We start from the raw sequence: 15416 nt of genomic DNA on the forward strand, positions 1-15416 counted from the left end.
TCCCAAGCAGAATGCAAGGAAGAAAACTGACCACACTGGGATGGATGTGCTTCCATGCCTGGCGTGGTCAGTTTGACATAGGAAAGCAGTGGGACTGGCAGTATCGCCAGGTATTTCATATAAAGGAAGGAAAACAAAGAGAACAGGATCTTTTTTTATACAAGTACATGGTAACACATACACATATCAGGAATACGAAATCTTGGAGTAACACATATGGTAACAAATTATATGCTAGTAATACTACTAGTAAAAACTATCCAATACAAATATTTATTTGTAATCAGGAAAGCTATAGTAGATGAAACGTGAAAAATTATAATATTGTGCAAAAGTTCATTTATTTCAGTGCAGCAACTTAAAAGGTGAAACTAATATATGAGATAGACTCATTACATGCAAAGCAAGATAGTTCAAGCCGTGATTTGTCATCATTGTGATGATTATGGCTTACAGCTCATGAAAACCCCAAATCCACAATCTCAGAAAATGAGAATATTCCATGCAATCAATAAAACACGGATTGTACATAGAACAATATCGCACCTCTGAAAAGTAGAAGCTGCATATGTACTCAGTACTTGGTTTGGGCCCCTTTTGCAGCAATTACTGCCTCAATGCGGCGTGGCATGGAAGCTATCAGCCTGTGGCACTGCTGAGGTGTTATGGAAGACAAGGATGCTTCAATAGCGGCCTTCAGCTCTTCTGCATTGTTCGGTCTCATGTCTCTCATCTTTCTCTTGGCAATGCCCTATAGATTCTCTATGGGGTTCAGGTCAGGCGAGTTTGCTGGCCAATCAAGCACAGTAATCCCACGGTCATTGAACCAGGTTTTGGTGCTTTTGGCTGAAATAAATGAACCTTTGCACAATATTCTAATTTTTCGAGTTTCACCTGTATGTAATGCAATAATTCTGGGTATTAAAAAATTAAAAGACAAATGATATACTAGACAAAATACCTGAATTCAGTCTGGCCTTGTTGATTAAGCTTCATAGAACAATTAACATCAGAACAGTTTTACATTTGATTATATACCCCCACACACATACATATATATATATATATATATACTGTATATCCTGTATATTTAAACTGATTTCTTATAAATAACTGTAACCCTCTCAGTACACTCTCTCCAAGACCTACGAACACACATATGTTGCGCAGAGACCGTAGAGGTCCAGCGTTAGTGAAAAGGACTAATGTCCTACCTGCACCTGCTACAGTTCTTGAAAAGAATGATCAAAACAAGAGGATTGAGGACCCAAATCGTCAATGTCCAATACATAACAAACCACATCCACTTAAGAAATGTATTGGCTTCAGTAAGAAAACCCTCCAAGAACGTAAGGAACTTTTGAAGAAATGTGGGGTTTGCTACAAATGCTGTGCCTCCACAGAACAGTTTGCAAAGGACTGTAAAGCGATCATCAAATGTATAGAGTGTGAGAGTGATGACCATGTGCAAGCTCTTCATCAATATTCGCACAACTCTACTACGCTCACAAACAATCTTCCTGAGGCAAAGCAAGGCGCGGAGCGCCCAGATCAAGCAGCACCTACCACCCCAGTGTTCTCTACATGTACAGAGGTCTGTGGAGAAGGATTCTGCGACAAATCCTGTGCAAAGATATGCTTGGTCTGTGTATATGTCAGGGCAGGAGCTGAGGAACGAACAGGCAGGCCTAATAACAATGTAACACACTGGCTGACGACAACCACCACCCACAGACCGAAGTCCCTCAGGGCGCGGAGTCTAAGTCCCAGGCTGCCCTTCACCAGGGCCCCTGATGGTGGGGATGGACTTGACGCAGCCAGGAACCAGGTCGCGGCCCCCGAGACACCCCAGTTGCAGTAATGGCCGCCGCCAATGGCGTGTAGCTGGTGGAAAAGACAATGGAGTAGTTGGGCAGGCCGGGTCGACAACAACGGAACAAAACGGTACAGGACAGCAGACGAGAATCACAGGTCATGGGCCGGGCTCAGCAACGGAGGGTCAGATCAAAGGAGAACACAAAGAATGGTCGAGTCACAAGCCGAGTCAGATTCCAGGAGAGTCACGAGAGTCAGAACAGAGCTGTAGTAACACAAAGACACAAGAGACAAGTGCAAAGAGCATGTGTGGACCACAGGCTTATATGTAATCAGCCACACCCCTCTGGGGGATGGACCTCAGAGACCTGAAGGCATAAAAGATTCCCACCATGTTCTGCAGAAATCCAAGATAGATGCCAGCACATGGAGTAACATAACCTCTGGGAAAAGGTAGGACCTTGACAGTATACCCCAAAGGTCCACCTGAAAAGGCCATAAGGCTGTATACTATTCTGGATGATCAGAGTAACAGATCTCTTTCAAGAGCACAGTTTCTTGAACTGTTGAACATAACTGGAGATGCTCTGCCTTATACTCTAAGCACTTGTTCCGGCACTATAAGTCTTAGGTAGAAGAGCCAGTGGTCTTGTAGTTGCTCCTCTGAATGACAATGTGGAAATATCTTTGCCCACTATCACTGAGTGCAACCAGATTCCAAGCATCAAAGAGGAGATCCCTACTCCAGAAGCTGCTTTTTCACCATTCTCACTTAAAGCACATAGCCAACCAAATACCAGCCCTCGATGAAAGTGCCGATATCATGCTGTTACTTGGTCGAGACATCCTAAGGGTGCACAAAGTTCATCAACAAATCAACGGTCCACACAATGCACCATATGCTCAGCGTCTGGATCTAGGATGGGTCATCATAGGCAATGTCTGCCTAGACAAGGACAGGAGGTCCTACTCAGTCGCTTCCTTTAAAACACATTTCCTGTCAAATGGATGAACAACTTGTTCTGCACAACGACCTCACAAATATATTGTGAAAGAAAGACTGTTTTAAAAAGGTGCACAACAGCACATCATACAAGACAATAAGAAAGGTCTTAATCTCTGGGATGACAACATCGGCAACACAGTGTTCGAGGTAACCACTATAGACAATGAGTTGGCAGCTACTATAGAAGATAAAGAATTCTTGAAAACCATGAGTAAAGAGTTCTACCAAGATGATTCCAACAGTTGAGTAGCACCTCTACCATTTCGTACCCAAAGAAAGAGACTACCAAACAACAGGGTACATGCAGAATCTCGGTTTGTTTCTTTAAATCGCAGTTTGAGCCAGAAGCCTGAGATGAAAAAGCACTTTGTGGACTTTATGCAGAAGGTGTTTGAGAGCGATCATGCTGAGCCTGCATCTCCTCTTATGGAAGGAGAAGAATGTTGGTACCTACCATGCTTTGGTGTCTACCATCCTCGTAAGCCTGATCAGATTAGGGTGGTCTTTGACTCAAGTGAGCATTTAAAGTGGAGCACAAAAGGGTAATACATGTAGGAGATACTGGTAAATGTAGGCAGACATTATCCAATTTCATACACAGGTATTCAGTGATCCCAATACATGTGGAAATTCAGTGTTTAATTCGGTGATATGTATAGTGTTCTGTTTGGGGTGCACAAACTGTTCCTATAAAACCAACCACTTTGGCAGATGGCAAGAGGTAAGGAAGTTATGTACAAAAAAATATGTAAAAAATTATTGTTGGTCCACTAGGAGAAGGAGCAGGCAGAAAATATGGATTGTTGGTTAATAGGAGTAGAGATAGAAAGGGAGATATATATAAAAGAACAAAAATAAAATAAAGTCCCAATATTCAAAGTGTCCAAATAATGTGTCCAAACAAAGATCAATTTCTTGATAGGAAGACGCTTCCTACTCCACTGAAGAAGATGCAAATCAATCACAGGTGCTCTTCAAATACCTCAAAAAACAAAATCTCAACATAGTGTATTACCTTTTAAATCCCAGAACTAAAGTGCCACACGTGTATCATGCAAAAAAACACTCCAGTGTCACAGCACTCATGTGAAAAGAAAATTAATAAATATCACTGCAAACTATATATAAAGTGCATAATTACCCTAAAACAAACAAATTCCAGCTTGTAATCAACCACATATGTACAGAGTGTCCTTAGATTGGTATCCTCTTGTTCCTCAGGACCTCACAAACAGACCAGGAATCAGTATGTGAATTATAATCATATATAAAATTTATTGTAGCCACTTACATATAAAAACGATAAGATCAGCAAGACAGCATCAAACTCCTCATGCCCAGTATGCGATCCCCTTTCCGTGTGTAGAGGGTCTCCCGATCACCAGGTAATTCCCCCTTGCTACTCCTATCCAGCACTATCACTTTGTAGCTCTGGGGGACACCTGAAGTGCACCGTTACTCTCCAGACCTCCAACACACAGGGATTCCAGAATCCAAAATGGCTGCCGCAGCACTTGCGGGAACGTCACGTGCCCTGGACGCGTTTCATCTCTACCGGACTTTGTCAACAAGGATGATCGTGTGGCACTTTAGTTCTGGGATTTAAAAGGCAATATACTATGTTGAGATTTTGTTTTTTGAGGTATTTGAAGACCACCTGTGATTGATTTGCATCTTCTTCAGTGGAGTAGGAAGCGTCTTCCTATCAAGAAATTGATCTTTGTTTGGACACATTATTTGGACGCTTTGAATATTGGGACTTTATTTTATTTTTGTTCTTTTATATATATTTGATATTTTTTATTTTTGGGTAATCTCTTTGGGTCTTGATTTTTTCACTATAATTGGGGGTTTGGGTTTAAGTCAATGAATATATGTTTTATTAGTACTTCAGGGGAAGGATATTGATATGACTTTAAGGGATTTCTGAGGATTTTATATATATATGTGTGCTGATTTATACTTATTCAGAAAGGGAGATATAAGACTGTGAGAGAAATGAACTGATTCTCAAATCTTCAGGCTACAAAGTATCAAAAGGCCCAAAGACGATAGTGGGATGGTATTCAATCACATTTCAGGATTTCCAAAAAAAAAACCCACTGGGGTGTTATACGTTGTATGTAAGATGGAAAACTGTGCAATCTGGACAGCCTTGTAATACTTTTCTATATTAGGAAAATTCAGGACTCGAATAAGTGTAAGCCTTGAAAAAAGTGTATGTAAAGAGTCACATGAGCACAATCTGTGCCCTTTTGTGTGATTCTGGAACCTTTACTGATAAAGTGCAAAAATAGTACAGAATCTTGGGGAGGAAAGAGGTTTTAACACCATTCATTTGGCCTATCCATGTTAAGAATGTGATGTAAAGACTGTAAAAATGGGTAATCATTGGCAGAGAAGAGCGTGGGGCATAAGGAAGTGAAAATTAATAAAACTTATTCCTGCGCCACACACTACAAAATCTAAACTGCTGCTGTGCAAATTGTGAAAAAAACACAAACAATAAGAGATATGAATAAACAGCGCAAAAATAGATTTCTAAATCCACTCATAAAAAATTATTATATAAAGTGCATAAATTAATAGTGAATATCCTCAATTATACTATTATAAAACACCAAAAGTCCATGTGTAGTAAAGATCAAAAATTCCAGAAATTCTTAAAATATAAAGAAAAAAACTTCCACCTTCCACCCATGCAGAAATCAACATCAAATGCACTCACCAGAACTTGGTGAGTGAGAAGCCTTTAAGGAATTTTAAAGGGATCCTAAACCCTCTTTAGCATCCACTCCATAGAATTCTTCACCATCCGAATAGGCTCCACCATTCAAGTCCAGGACAGCTCTCTGTATTCACCGGTCTTTGGCCTCTGCAACACACAGGAGAAACCCGAAAAGACAACAACTACATCAAACAACGTAAAACCAGCAACTTCTACATCAGGGATCAGGGATGCAGAAGTTGCCGGTTTTACGTTGTTTGATGTAGTTGTCGTCTTTTCGGGTTTCTCCTGTGTGTTGCATAGGCCAAAGACCGGTGAACACAGAGAGCTGTCCTGGACTTGAATGGTGGAGCCTATTCGGATGGTGAAGAATTCTATGGAGTGGATGCTAAAGAGGGTTTAGGATCCCTTTAAAATTCCTTAAAGGCTTCTCACTCACCAAGTTCTGGTGAGTGCATTTGATGTTGGTTTCTACACGGGTGGAAGGTGGAAGTTTTTTTCTTTATATTTGAAGAATTTCTGGAATTTTTGATCTTTACTACGCATGGACTTTTGGTGTTTTATAATAATATAATTGAGGATATTTACTATTAATGTATGCACTTTATATAATATTTTTTTATGAGTGGATTTAGAAATCTATTTTTGTGCTGTTTATTTATATCTCTCATGAGGAAGTGAGTTGCTCTCCCATGTAGGGTAATGAAGACGTTGTCCAATAATAAGGAAGTTCAAGCAGATGTGGGCAACTGTGGATGAAGACAGAGTAATATTCATAGCCACAGACAAAACTGATTGGGAGTTTGGTTAAAAATGGAAAGGGTGATAAGAGGATTACCGACAGTTGTACTTTTTAAGCAAGTAACAAATGGCTTAAAAAAGAACAAGAGACAGCGAGGATTTGGGACGTGTACTGCTATATTACACACCTGGCAAAGGAAAAATAATAAAGTACCTACAGAGAACTTAATTCTTTAGCTTTGCTTTAGTTGCTTCAAGCATTTTCACCATATAAGTTGCATTTTTTGTTTTTTAAATATGCTAAAATATGCTAAAAGCTTGCTTGCTTACCAAGATATTCCTAAAGGGTCTAGACTAGCTTACCTAATGGTACCGTTTCCTGTTGATGTTGGCTTCTGATCGCTGATACCAAGCTATTTCCTGGCCTGGCTAGCAGAGAAGCCCCTCTGTTTCTGGACACTTCTGAAGCCTGTCAGAAAAGAGGTATAACAGTTACACCAAACGGGATATTTAAAAATGCAGAAAAAGTAGTTTTATTTATAAATGGGCACTGCACAAAACTAAGTGGGCTTAATTTACTTAATATGCAGAGAATGTGGCCTTTACCAAGTTTTTGACTCAGAACTCTATAAATGAGATGTTTTTATCAATGAGCAGGAATGTAAGCGCAGTCCACTGATGAGACTGAGAAAGTGAAATAAGGACAGGGTAGCTCATTCATATTCATTCACATTGTCATTTTACACAGAATGCATAATAATAATCCTCTTACACTCTTGCTGCTTCTTGATCATTACTCCTGCAGTCCTCAGTACTTCAGTCATCACATATCTCTAACATAAGGAAGCAAAGCCCTGCCCTAACTTCAATACTGACTTCAAATCACAGACCCAGGACAAGTATGCTGAAGGAATTTAGATTTTTCTTTGACTCTCCCATTCCAAATACTTGTTCCAGGGCAGTGCCTAATAAACTACAGAAACCGGTATATTAATGTATATAGTCTGGCAACTAGCATTTTTAAAAGAGGTTCAGCAATACCAATGAGGTCTGTTGAGGCCCATTTATTAAGACAGTGTCAGTGGTATCAATGATGAGCACAGTTCAGTAACTCATAGGATCAAGATTTTATTTTATTTAGACAGGTCAGTGTGTGAAATTAATTCTGATAGATTAAAGCGGAGTTCCACCCAAAAGGGGAAGTTCCGCTTTAAAGATTGCTCCTCCACTCCCCATTAAGGATTGGTACCTTTGGGGAGCGGGTACCCGAAATTGACAGGTACCCACTCCTACTTCTTCTGTTATCACCTAGGCGATCGGAAGCGGAAGTTGTCCTCCTACCCTCCCTCCACGTAGTCTTGTGGGACACGTGACAGGTCCCAGAAGACGACGGGGCAATTCAGGAAGCGCGGCGCTACTCGCGCATGCGCAGTGGGCACGCGGCTATGACGCTGCAAGCTGTCACAGCCGGGTGCCCACAATGAAGATGCCGGCACCTGGAATACAGGACATCCGGTGAAACGGGCTGCGGGGAGGACACCGCGGGATCGTGGGACAGGTAAGTGGCTGTTTTTTACAAGTCAGCAGCTACAGTTTTTGTAGCTGCTGACTTTTATTTTTTTACAGAGTGAGTGGAACTCCGTTTTAACCTTTGCCTTATGAAGCATCATTCCATATATACTGTATTTCTGTTTATGTTCTCTAATATCTGTGTGCCTATAAACTGCACTATAAACTGCAAACCTATAGTAGCTAGATAGGATAGGTACCAGAGTGTAGTTGTAATTGGGGTTCATTTAGAACAGAGACCAATCACCAGTGGTGCAGCACAGGCCAAAATCCGCACGTTCCTAACCCCAGAAACCACTAAACAGCTCATCCACTCCCTCATCATATCACGACTCGACTACTGCAACTCCCTCCTCACTGGCCTGCCTCGCCGCGGACTATCCCCGCTTCAGTCCATCCTGAATACGGCTGCCAGACTCATTCACCTTTCCAACCGCTCCATCTCCGCCACCCCCCTCTGCCAATCCCTCCACTGGCCTCCACTCAGTGTCCTCCACCCCCCTCTGCCAATCCCTCCACTGGCCTCCACTCAGTGTCCTCCACCCCCCTCTGCCAATCCCTCCACTGGCCTCCACTCAGTGTCCTCCTCCCCCCTCTGCCAATCCCTCCACTGGCCTCCACTCAGTGTCCTCCACCCCTCTCTGCCAATCCCTCCACTGGCTTCCGATTGCGCAACGGATCAAATTCAAAATCCTAACACTGACGTACAAAGCCGTCCACCATACTGCCCCGAACTACATCACTGACCTAATATCCAAGTACCACCCAACATGCACACTCCGCTCCTCACAAGACCTCCTTCTCTCTAGTTCCCTGGTCTCCTCCTCCCATGCCCGCCTCCAGGACTTCTCCAGGGTGTTACCCATCCTCTGGAACTCCCTGCCCCAACCCATCAGATTATCACCTACTCTCCTCTCCTTTAGGTGCACCCTGAAAACCCATCTCTTCAGGGAAGCCTAGCCCACCCCCTGCTAACTTGCCGACCTCCTCCACTCTTCCTACCACTCCATCCCCCACAGCTATCTCCTCCTGTACCACTATCCCCTCCCTCCTAGATTGTAAGCTCGAAAGAGCAGGGCCCTCGAACCCCTCATGTATTGTATTGTTACTGCTTTGTCTCATGTTCTGTCCCCCTTGCTACTGTACAGCGCTGAGCATACCCTTTGGCGCTATATAAATACTGTATAATAATAATATAGGGGGAGTTGCAGGGCCCTCAATCCCCTCATGTTTTGCATTGTATTGGTATTGTTCTGTCACATGTTCTGTCCCCCTTTGTAATGTACAGCGCTGAGCGAACTATTGGCGCTTTATAAATACTGTATAATAATAATAATAATTAGGTGCATGTTTGACTGCAGTAAAGCTGACTGGTGAAATAATGGGCTATGGGGACTGTCTGCTAAAACTGTACTTTTTAATTTGTTTCAACACAGCTTTATTCTTTTAATCATCAAATCATGGAAAGGCAAACATTAACTTTAAGGGCCCATTTTCACTATCACCTTCCAGTAACACGCAGTAAAACACACATTTTACTAAGCCTTACTGTAATGCATTTCATTTTGAATGGCCCCCCAATGCACCTAGGAAGCCCAGCATAATGCACATGTGGTTGTGATTTTGGCGAGGTGCTTTAGAAATATTAGTGTTTGTCCATGTGTTAAGTTGTACTGTCAACCTATTCAAAATGAATTGGGTGCAGGGGCGAACTGAGAACTCATGGGGCCCCCGTGCAATAGGGGATCATGGGGCCCCTGTGTCCTTGCCCAAACTCAAAAAAGCCTATGAAAAAGGTACCAGGGGCATCTCATGGGGCCCCCTACTGACCCCGGGCCCTCGTGCAGTGCCCGAGTTTCCAAATGGTCAGTCTGCCCCTGATTGGGTGCCTTAACACACTTCATGCACAGTAAACACAACATACACTATGAAAGGGCCATTCAAATTTGCTTCTCTACATGATTGGTGTTAAAAATAAACACCATTCTATTAGGTTAATAGAAAAATGTACTCAGTGAATTACCTTCTTAAATGTGATACTGTATGTCATTTTTCCTTTTAAGGTTTTATTTTTTTCACAAAGTTATCATACCTCCCCAGCGCTATAACTTCTAAGTCGCTGAAGGTGCTGTCTGTGCGTCAGATGATTTGGAAGGCGCCCATTTTGAAGAGGGATCCGTGGATCAATGAATGTTGTTGCTCGACTATTATGATCTACAAAGAAAGACTGAAAAAAAAAGATCACATCAATGCTACTTCCATATAAAATAAATAAAATCTTATAAGATTTTGCTCCATCTGCTAAACTTTTATTTATATAATATATTAGTATTTCTAATCCCTTCACGCCCACAGTCTGTAATGTTTTTGCTACCCTCCTGCAAAGTGTACTAATAGGAGATTGGTCGCTGCTCATGACCATCATGATTAACAGCAACGGTGGTCAATTTAAAAGAGAAAATGTAGTACACTAACATACTCAGGGGCGGACTGACAACTCATGGGGCCCCTGGGCAATAGGAGATCATGGGGCCCCTGTGTCCTTGCCCAAACTCAAAAAAGCCTATGAAAAAGGTACCAGGGGCATCTCATGGGGCCCCCTACTGACCCCGGGCCCTCGGGCAGTGCCCGAGTTTCTAAATGGTCAGTCCGCCCTTGAACATACTGTGTGTTGGCAGTCACACTGTACACACTATGACAGTGCTCAGCCTCAGGTCCTGGAAAGAACATCAGTTTGCATGATTCTTGCACATGGCCAGAAAGTGTTACTTTGTTGGAATATCAAATGTTCCTCTTCCTGCAGTACTCTTGCATCCCTTATCAAAGAAAACTGTTAGTGTGACAAGCAAAACAAGGTAAAGAAATACATTCTTTTTCAAAATGTAAATTAAATTGCATTCCTAGCATCCCTGATAGGGTAGGCATTGAATAGATTGAAATCTTGCTAAGGATGGACAGTAAGATATCTTCTGGTTCTCAAATAACTTGAATGCAGCTAGAAACAACTTTGATCACCTTCCCAAGTCAGCTGCCTGGAGCTCACACTAGCCTTGTTAGCAAGCGGCAGACGGGCGTTTGGGAAGCGTTTTTATCGTTTCCCAAACGCCTCGGAAAATTCTGCACATTGCAGCACATGGTGCTGTTCTAACGGGAGCATCAGTGTCGCGTTGCGTCAAGTCGCAGCAAAATGGACGCCTCTGGTCGAGTCAGGAGGAGTTGAAGCCTCCCATTCATGTCTATGGTGCCGCTATGGTGCTGCATGTCTATGGTGCCGCTATGGTGCTGAATGTCTATGGTGCGGTTGCGACGCGTTTGCGGGGCGTTTGCGGAGTGTTAACACCTTTCAAACTTCATTATAGGCATTTGTGGGCCATTTTTAACACTTGGCAAACGCCTAGCAACCGCTGCTAAACCGAGCATGTGGCGTTTGCGGAGCATTGAAAACGCTCCGCAAAAGCCGAACCAACGCTTGTCAAACGCTATAGGGGCGTTTGGCAAGAGTTGGAAAAACAGTCAAGTGTGAACGAGCCCTAACTCATCATAAGTGTTTATAGCTATTACAATTTTTGCATGTGTTATGTATTTCCAGGGCCGGATCTAGCCCGTCCGATGTGGAGGTGCAGTGAAAAATTCCAGGGGGCATTGGATGGAAGGTCAGCAGGGCAGAGGACAGGGGTCACTGCTGGCAGGGCAGAGGACAGGGGTCACTGCTGGCAGGGCAGAGGACAGGGGTCACTGCTGGCAGGGCAGAGGACAGGGGTCACTGCTGGCAGGGCAGAGGACAGGGGTCACTGCTGGCAGGGCAGAGGACAGGGGTCACTGCTGGCAGGGCAGAGGACAGGGGTCACTGCTGGCAGGGCAGAGGACTGAGGCACAGCTCCTTCCCCCACCCCTGCACTGCGCACAGCCTGAGCACAGGCAGCAGGGCTCCTCCTCTTCATACTGAGATCAGTATAGTGTCAGGATAGGGCAGTATAGTGTCAAACTAGGGCAGTAAAGTATCTGATTAGGGGGGTATAGTGTCAGATTAGGGCAGTATAGTGGCAGATTAGGGTAGTATAGTGGCAGGTTGGGGTAGTATAGTGGCAGGTTAGGGCAGTATAGTGGCAGGTTAGGGCAGTATAGTGGCAGATTAGGGTAGTATAGTGGCAGGTTGGGGTAGTATAGTGGCAGGCTAGAGTAGTATAGTGGCAGGTTAGGGCAGTATAGTGGCAGATTAGGGTAGTATAGTGTCAGATTATGGCAGTATAGTGGCAGATTAGGGTAGTATAGTGGCAGGTTGGGGTAGTATAGTGGCAGGCTAGAGTAGTATAGTGGCAGGTTAGGGCAGTATAGTGGCAGATTAGGGTAGTATAGTGGCAGGTTGGGGTTGTATAGTGGCAGGTTAGGGCAGTATAGTGGCAGATTAGGGTAGTATAGTGGCAGGTTAGGACAGTATAGTGGCAGGTTAGGGCAGAATAGTGAGCAGATTAGGGCAGTATAGTGGCAGGTTAGGGCAGTATAGTGGCAGATTAGGGCAGTATAGCGGCAGATTAGGGTAGTATAGCGGCAGATTAGGGCAGTATAGTGGCAGGTTAGGGCAGTATAGTGGCAGGTTAGGGCAGTAGAGTGGCAGATTAGGGTAGTATAGTGGAAGATTAGGGTAGTATAGTGGCAGGTTAGGACAGTATAGTGGCAGGTTAGGGCAGTATAGTGGCAGGTTAGGGCAGTATAGTGGCAGATTAGGGCAGTATAGTGGCAGATTAGGGAAGTAGAGCGGCAGATTAGGGTAGTATAGTGGCAGGTTAGGGCAGTATAGTGGCAGGTTAGGGCAGTATAGTGGCAGGTTAGGGTAGTATAGTGACAGGTTAGGGCAGTATAGTGGCAGGTTGGGGTAGTATAACGGCAGGTTAGGGTAGTATTGTGGCAGATTAGGGCAGTATAGCGGCAGATTAGGGTAGTATAGTGGCAGGTTAGGGCAGTATAGTGGCAGAGTAGGGTAGTATAGTGGCAGGTTAGGGCAGTATAGTGGCAGATTAGGGTAGTATAACGGCAGGTTAGGGTAGTATTGTGGCAGATTAGGGCAGTATAGCGGCAGATTAGGGTAGTATAGTGGCAGGTTAGGGCAGTATAGTGGCAGGTTAGGGCAGTATAGTGGCAGAGTAGGGTAGTATAGTGGCAGGTTAGGGCAGTATAGTGGCAGATTAGGGCAGTATAGTGGCAGGTTGGGGTAGTATAGTGGTAGGTTAGGGTAGTATAGTGGCAGGTTGGGGTAGTATAGTGGCAGGTTAGGGCAGTATAATGGCAGGTTAGGGCAGTATAGTGGCAGGTTGGGGTAGTATAGTGGCAGGTTATTGTAGTATAGTGGCAGGTTGGGGTAGTATAGTCGTAGGTTAGGGTAGTATAGTGGCAGGTTGGGGTAGTATAGTGGTAGGTTAGGGTAGTATAGTGGCAGGTTATTGTAGTATAGTGGCAGGTTGGGGCAGTATAGTGGCAGGTTGGGGTAGTATAGTGGCAGGTTAGGGCAGTATAGTGGCAGGTTAGGGCAGTATAGTGGCAGATTAGGGCAGTATAGTGGCAGATTAGGGCAGTATAGCGGCAGATTAGGGTAGTATAGTGGCAGGTTAGGGCAGTATAGTGGCAGGTTAGGGCAGTATAGTGGCAGGTTAGGGCAGTATAGTGGCAGAGTAGGGTAGTATAGTGGCAGGTTAGGGCAGTATAGTGGCAGATTAGGGTAGTATAGTGGCAGGTTAGGGCAGTATAGTGGCAGGTTAGGGCAGTATAGTGGCAGGTTAGGGCAGTATAGTGGCAGAGTAGGGTAGTATAGTGGCAGGTTAGGGCAGTATAGTGGCAGATTAGGGCAGTATAGTGGCAGGTTAGGGCAGTATAATGGCAGGTTAGGGTAGTATAGTGGCAGGTTGGGGTAGTATAGTGGCAGGTTAGGGTAGTATAGTGGCAGGTTGGGGTAGTATAGTGGCAGGTTGGGGTAGTATAGTGGTAGGTTAGGGTAGTATAGTGGCAGGTTGGGGTAGTATAGTGGCAGGTTAGGGCAGTATAATGGCAGGTTAGGGCAGTATAGTGGCAGGTTGGGGTAGTATAGTGGCAGGTTATTGTAATATAGTGGCAGGTTGGGGTAGTATAGTCGTAGGTTAGGGTAGTATAGTGGCAGGTTGGGGTAGTATAGTGGTAGGTTAGGGTAGTATAGTGGCAGGTTATTGTAGTATAGTGGCAGGTTGGGGTAGTATAGTGGCAGGTTGGGGCAGTATAGTGGCAGGTTGGGGCAGTATAGTGGCAGGTTGGGGTAGTATAGTGGCAGGTTAGGGCAGTATAATGGCAGGTTAGGGCAGTATAGTGGCAGGTTGGGGTAGTATAGTCGTAGGTTAGGGTAGTATAGTGGCAGGTTGGGGTAGTATAGTGGTAGGTTAGGGTAGTATAGTGGCAGGTTATTGTAGTATAGTGGCAGGTTGGGGTAGTATAGTGGCAGGTTGGGGCAGTATAGTGGCAGGTTGGGGTAGTATAGTGGCAGGTTAGGGCAGTATAGTGGCAGGTTAGGGCAGTATAGTGGCAGATTAGGGCAGTATAGTGGCAGATTAGGGCAGTATAGTCGTAGGTTAGGGTAGTATAGTGGCAGGTTGGGGTAGTATAGTGGTAGGTTAGGGTAGTATAGTGGCAGGTTATTGTAGTATAGTGGCAGGTTGGGGCAGTATAGTGGCAGGTTGGGGTAGTATAGTGGCAGGTTAGGGCAGTATAGTGGCAGGTTAGGGCAGTATAGTGGCAGATTAGGGCAGTATAGTGGCAGATTAGGGCAGTATAGCGGCAGATTAGGGTAGTATAGTGGCAGGTTAGGGCAGTATAGTGGCAGGTTAGGGCAGTATAGTGGCAGGTTAGGGCAGTATAGTGGCAGAGTAGGGTAGTATAGTGGCAGGTTAGGGCAGTATAGTGGCAGATTAGGGTAGTATAGTGGCAGGTTAGGGCAGTATAGTGGCAGGTTAGGGCAGTATAGTGGCAGGTTAGGGCAGTATAGTGGCAGAGTAGGGTAGTATAGTGGCAGGTTAGGGCAGTATAGTGGCAGATTAGGGCAGTATAGTGGCAGGTTAGGGCAGTATAATGGCAGGTTAGGGTAGTATAGTGGCAGGTTGGGGTAGTATAGTGGCAGGTTAGGGTAGTATAGTGGCAGGTTGGGGTAGTATAGTGGCAGGTTGGGGTAGTATAGTGGTAGGTTAGGGTAGTATAGTGGCAGGTTGGGGTAGTATAGTGGCAGGTTAGGGCAGTATAATGGCAGGTTAGGGCAGTATAGTGGCAGGTTGGGGTAGTATAGTGGCAGGTTATTGTAGTATAGTGGCAGGTTGGGGTAGTATAGTCGTAGGTTAGGGTAGTATAGTGGCAGGTTGGGGTAGTATAGTGGTAGGTTAGGGTAGTATAGTGGCAGGTTATTGTAGTATAGTGGCAGGTTGGGGTAGTATAGTGGCAGGTTGGGGCAGTATAGTGGCAGGTTGGGGCAGTATAGTGGCAGGTTGGGGTAGTATAGTGGCAGGTTAGGGCAGTATAATGGCAGGTTAGGGCAGTATAGTGGCAGGT

General features: G+C 44.5%; 1 protein-coding gene across 2 annotated transcripts in view; it reads right to left on the reverse strand.

The window, feature by feature from the left end:
- HECW1 (HECT, C2 and WW domain containing E3 ubiquitin protein ligase 1) overlaps positions 1-15416 on the reverse strand; it is a 550087-nt gene that overhangs the window by 90975 nt on the left and 443696 nt on the right. For both annotated transcript variants that reach the window (XM_089691201.1, XM_089691202.1), the window contains 2 exons: positions 9952-10086; positions 6654-6759 (listed from right to left, as the gene is read on the reverse strand). In XM_089691201.1, coding sequence (XP_089547327.1) covers positions 6654-6759; positions 9952-10086 — 241 coding nt within the window. The remainder of the gene's footprint in view (positions 1-6653; positions 6760-9951; positions 10087-15416) is intronic.

This window comes from Staurois parvus, unplaced genomic scaffold (genome assembly GCF_062004578.1).
Source record: "Staurois parvus isolate SC_StPar_1 unplaced genomic scaffold, SC_StPar_1.0 ptg000554l, whole genome shotgun sequence".
Classification (NCBI taxonomy): domain Eukaryota; kingdom Metazoa; phylum Chordata; class Amphibia; order Anura; family Ranidae; genus Staurois; species Staurois parvus.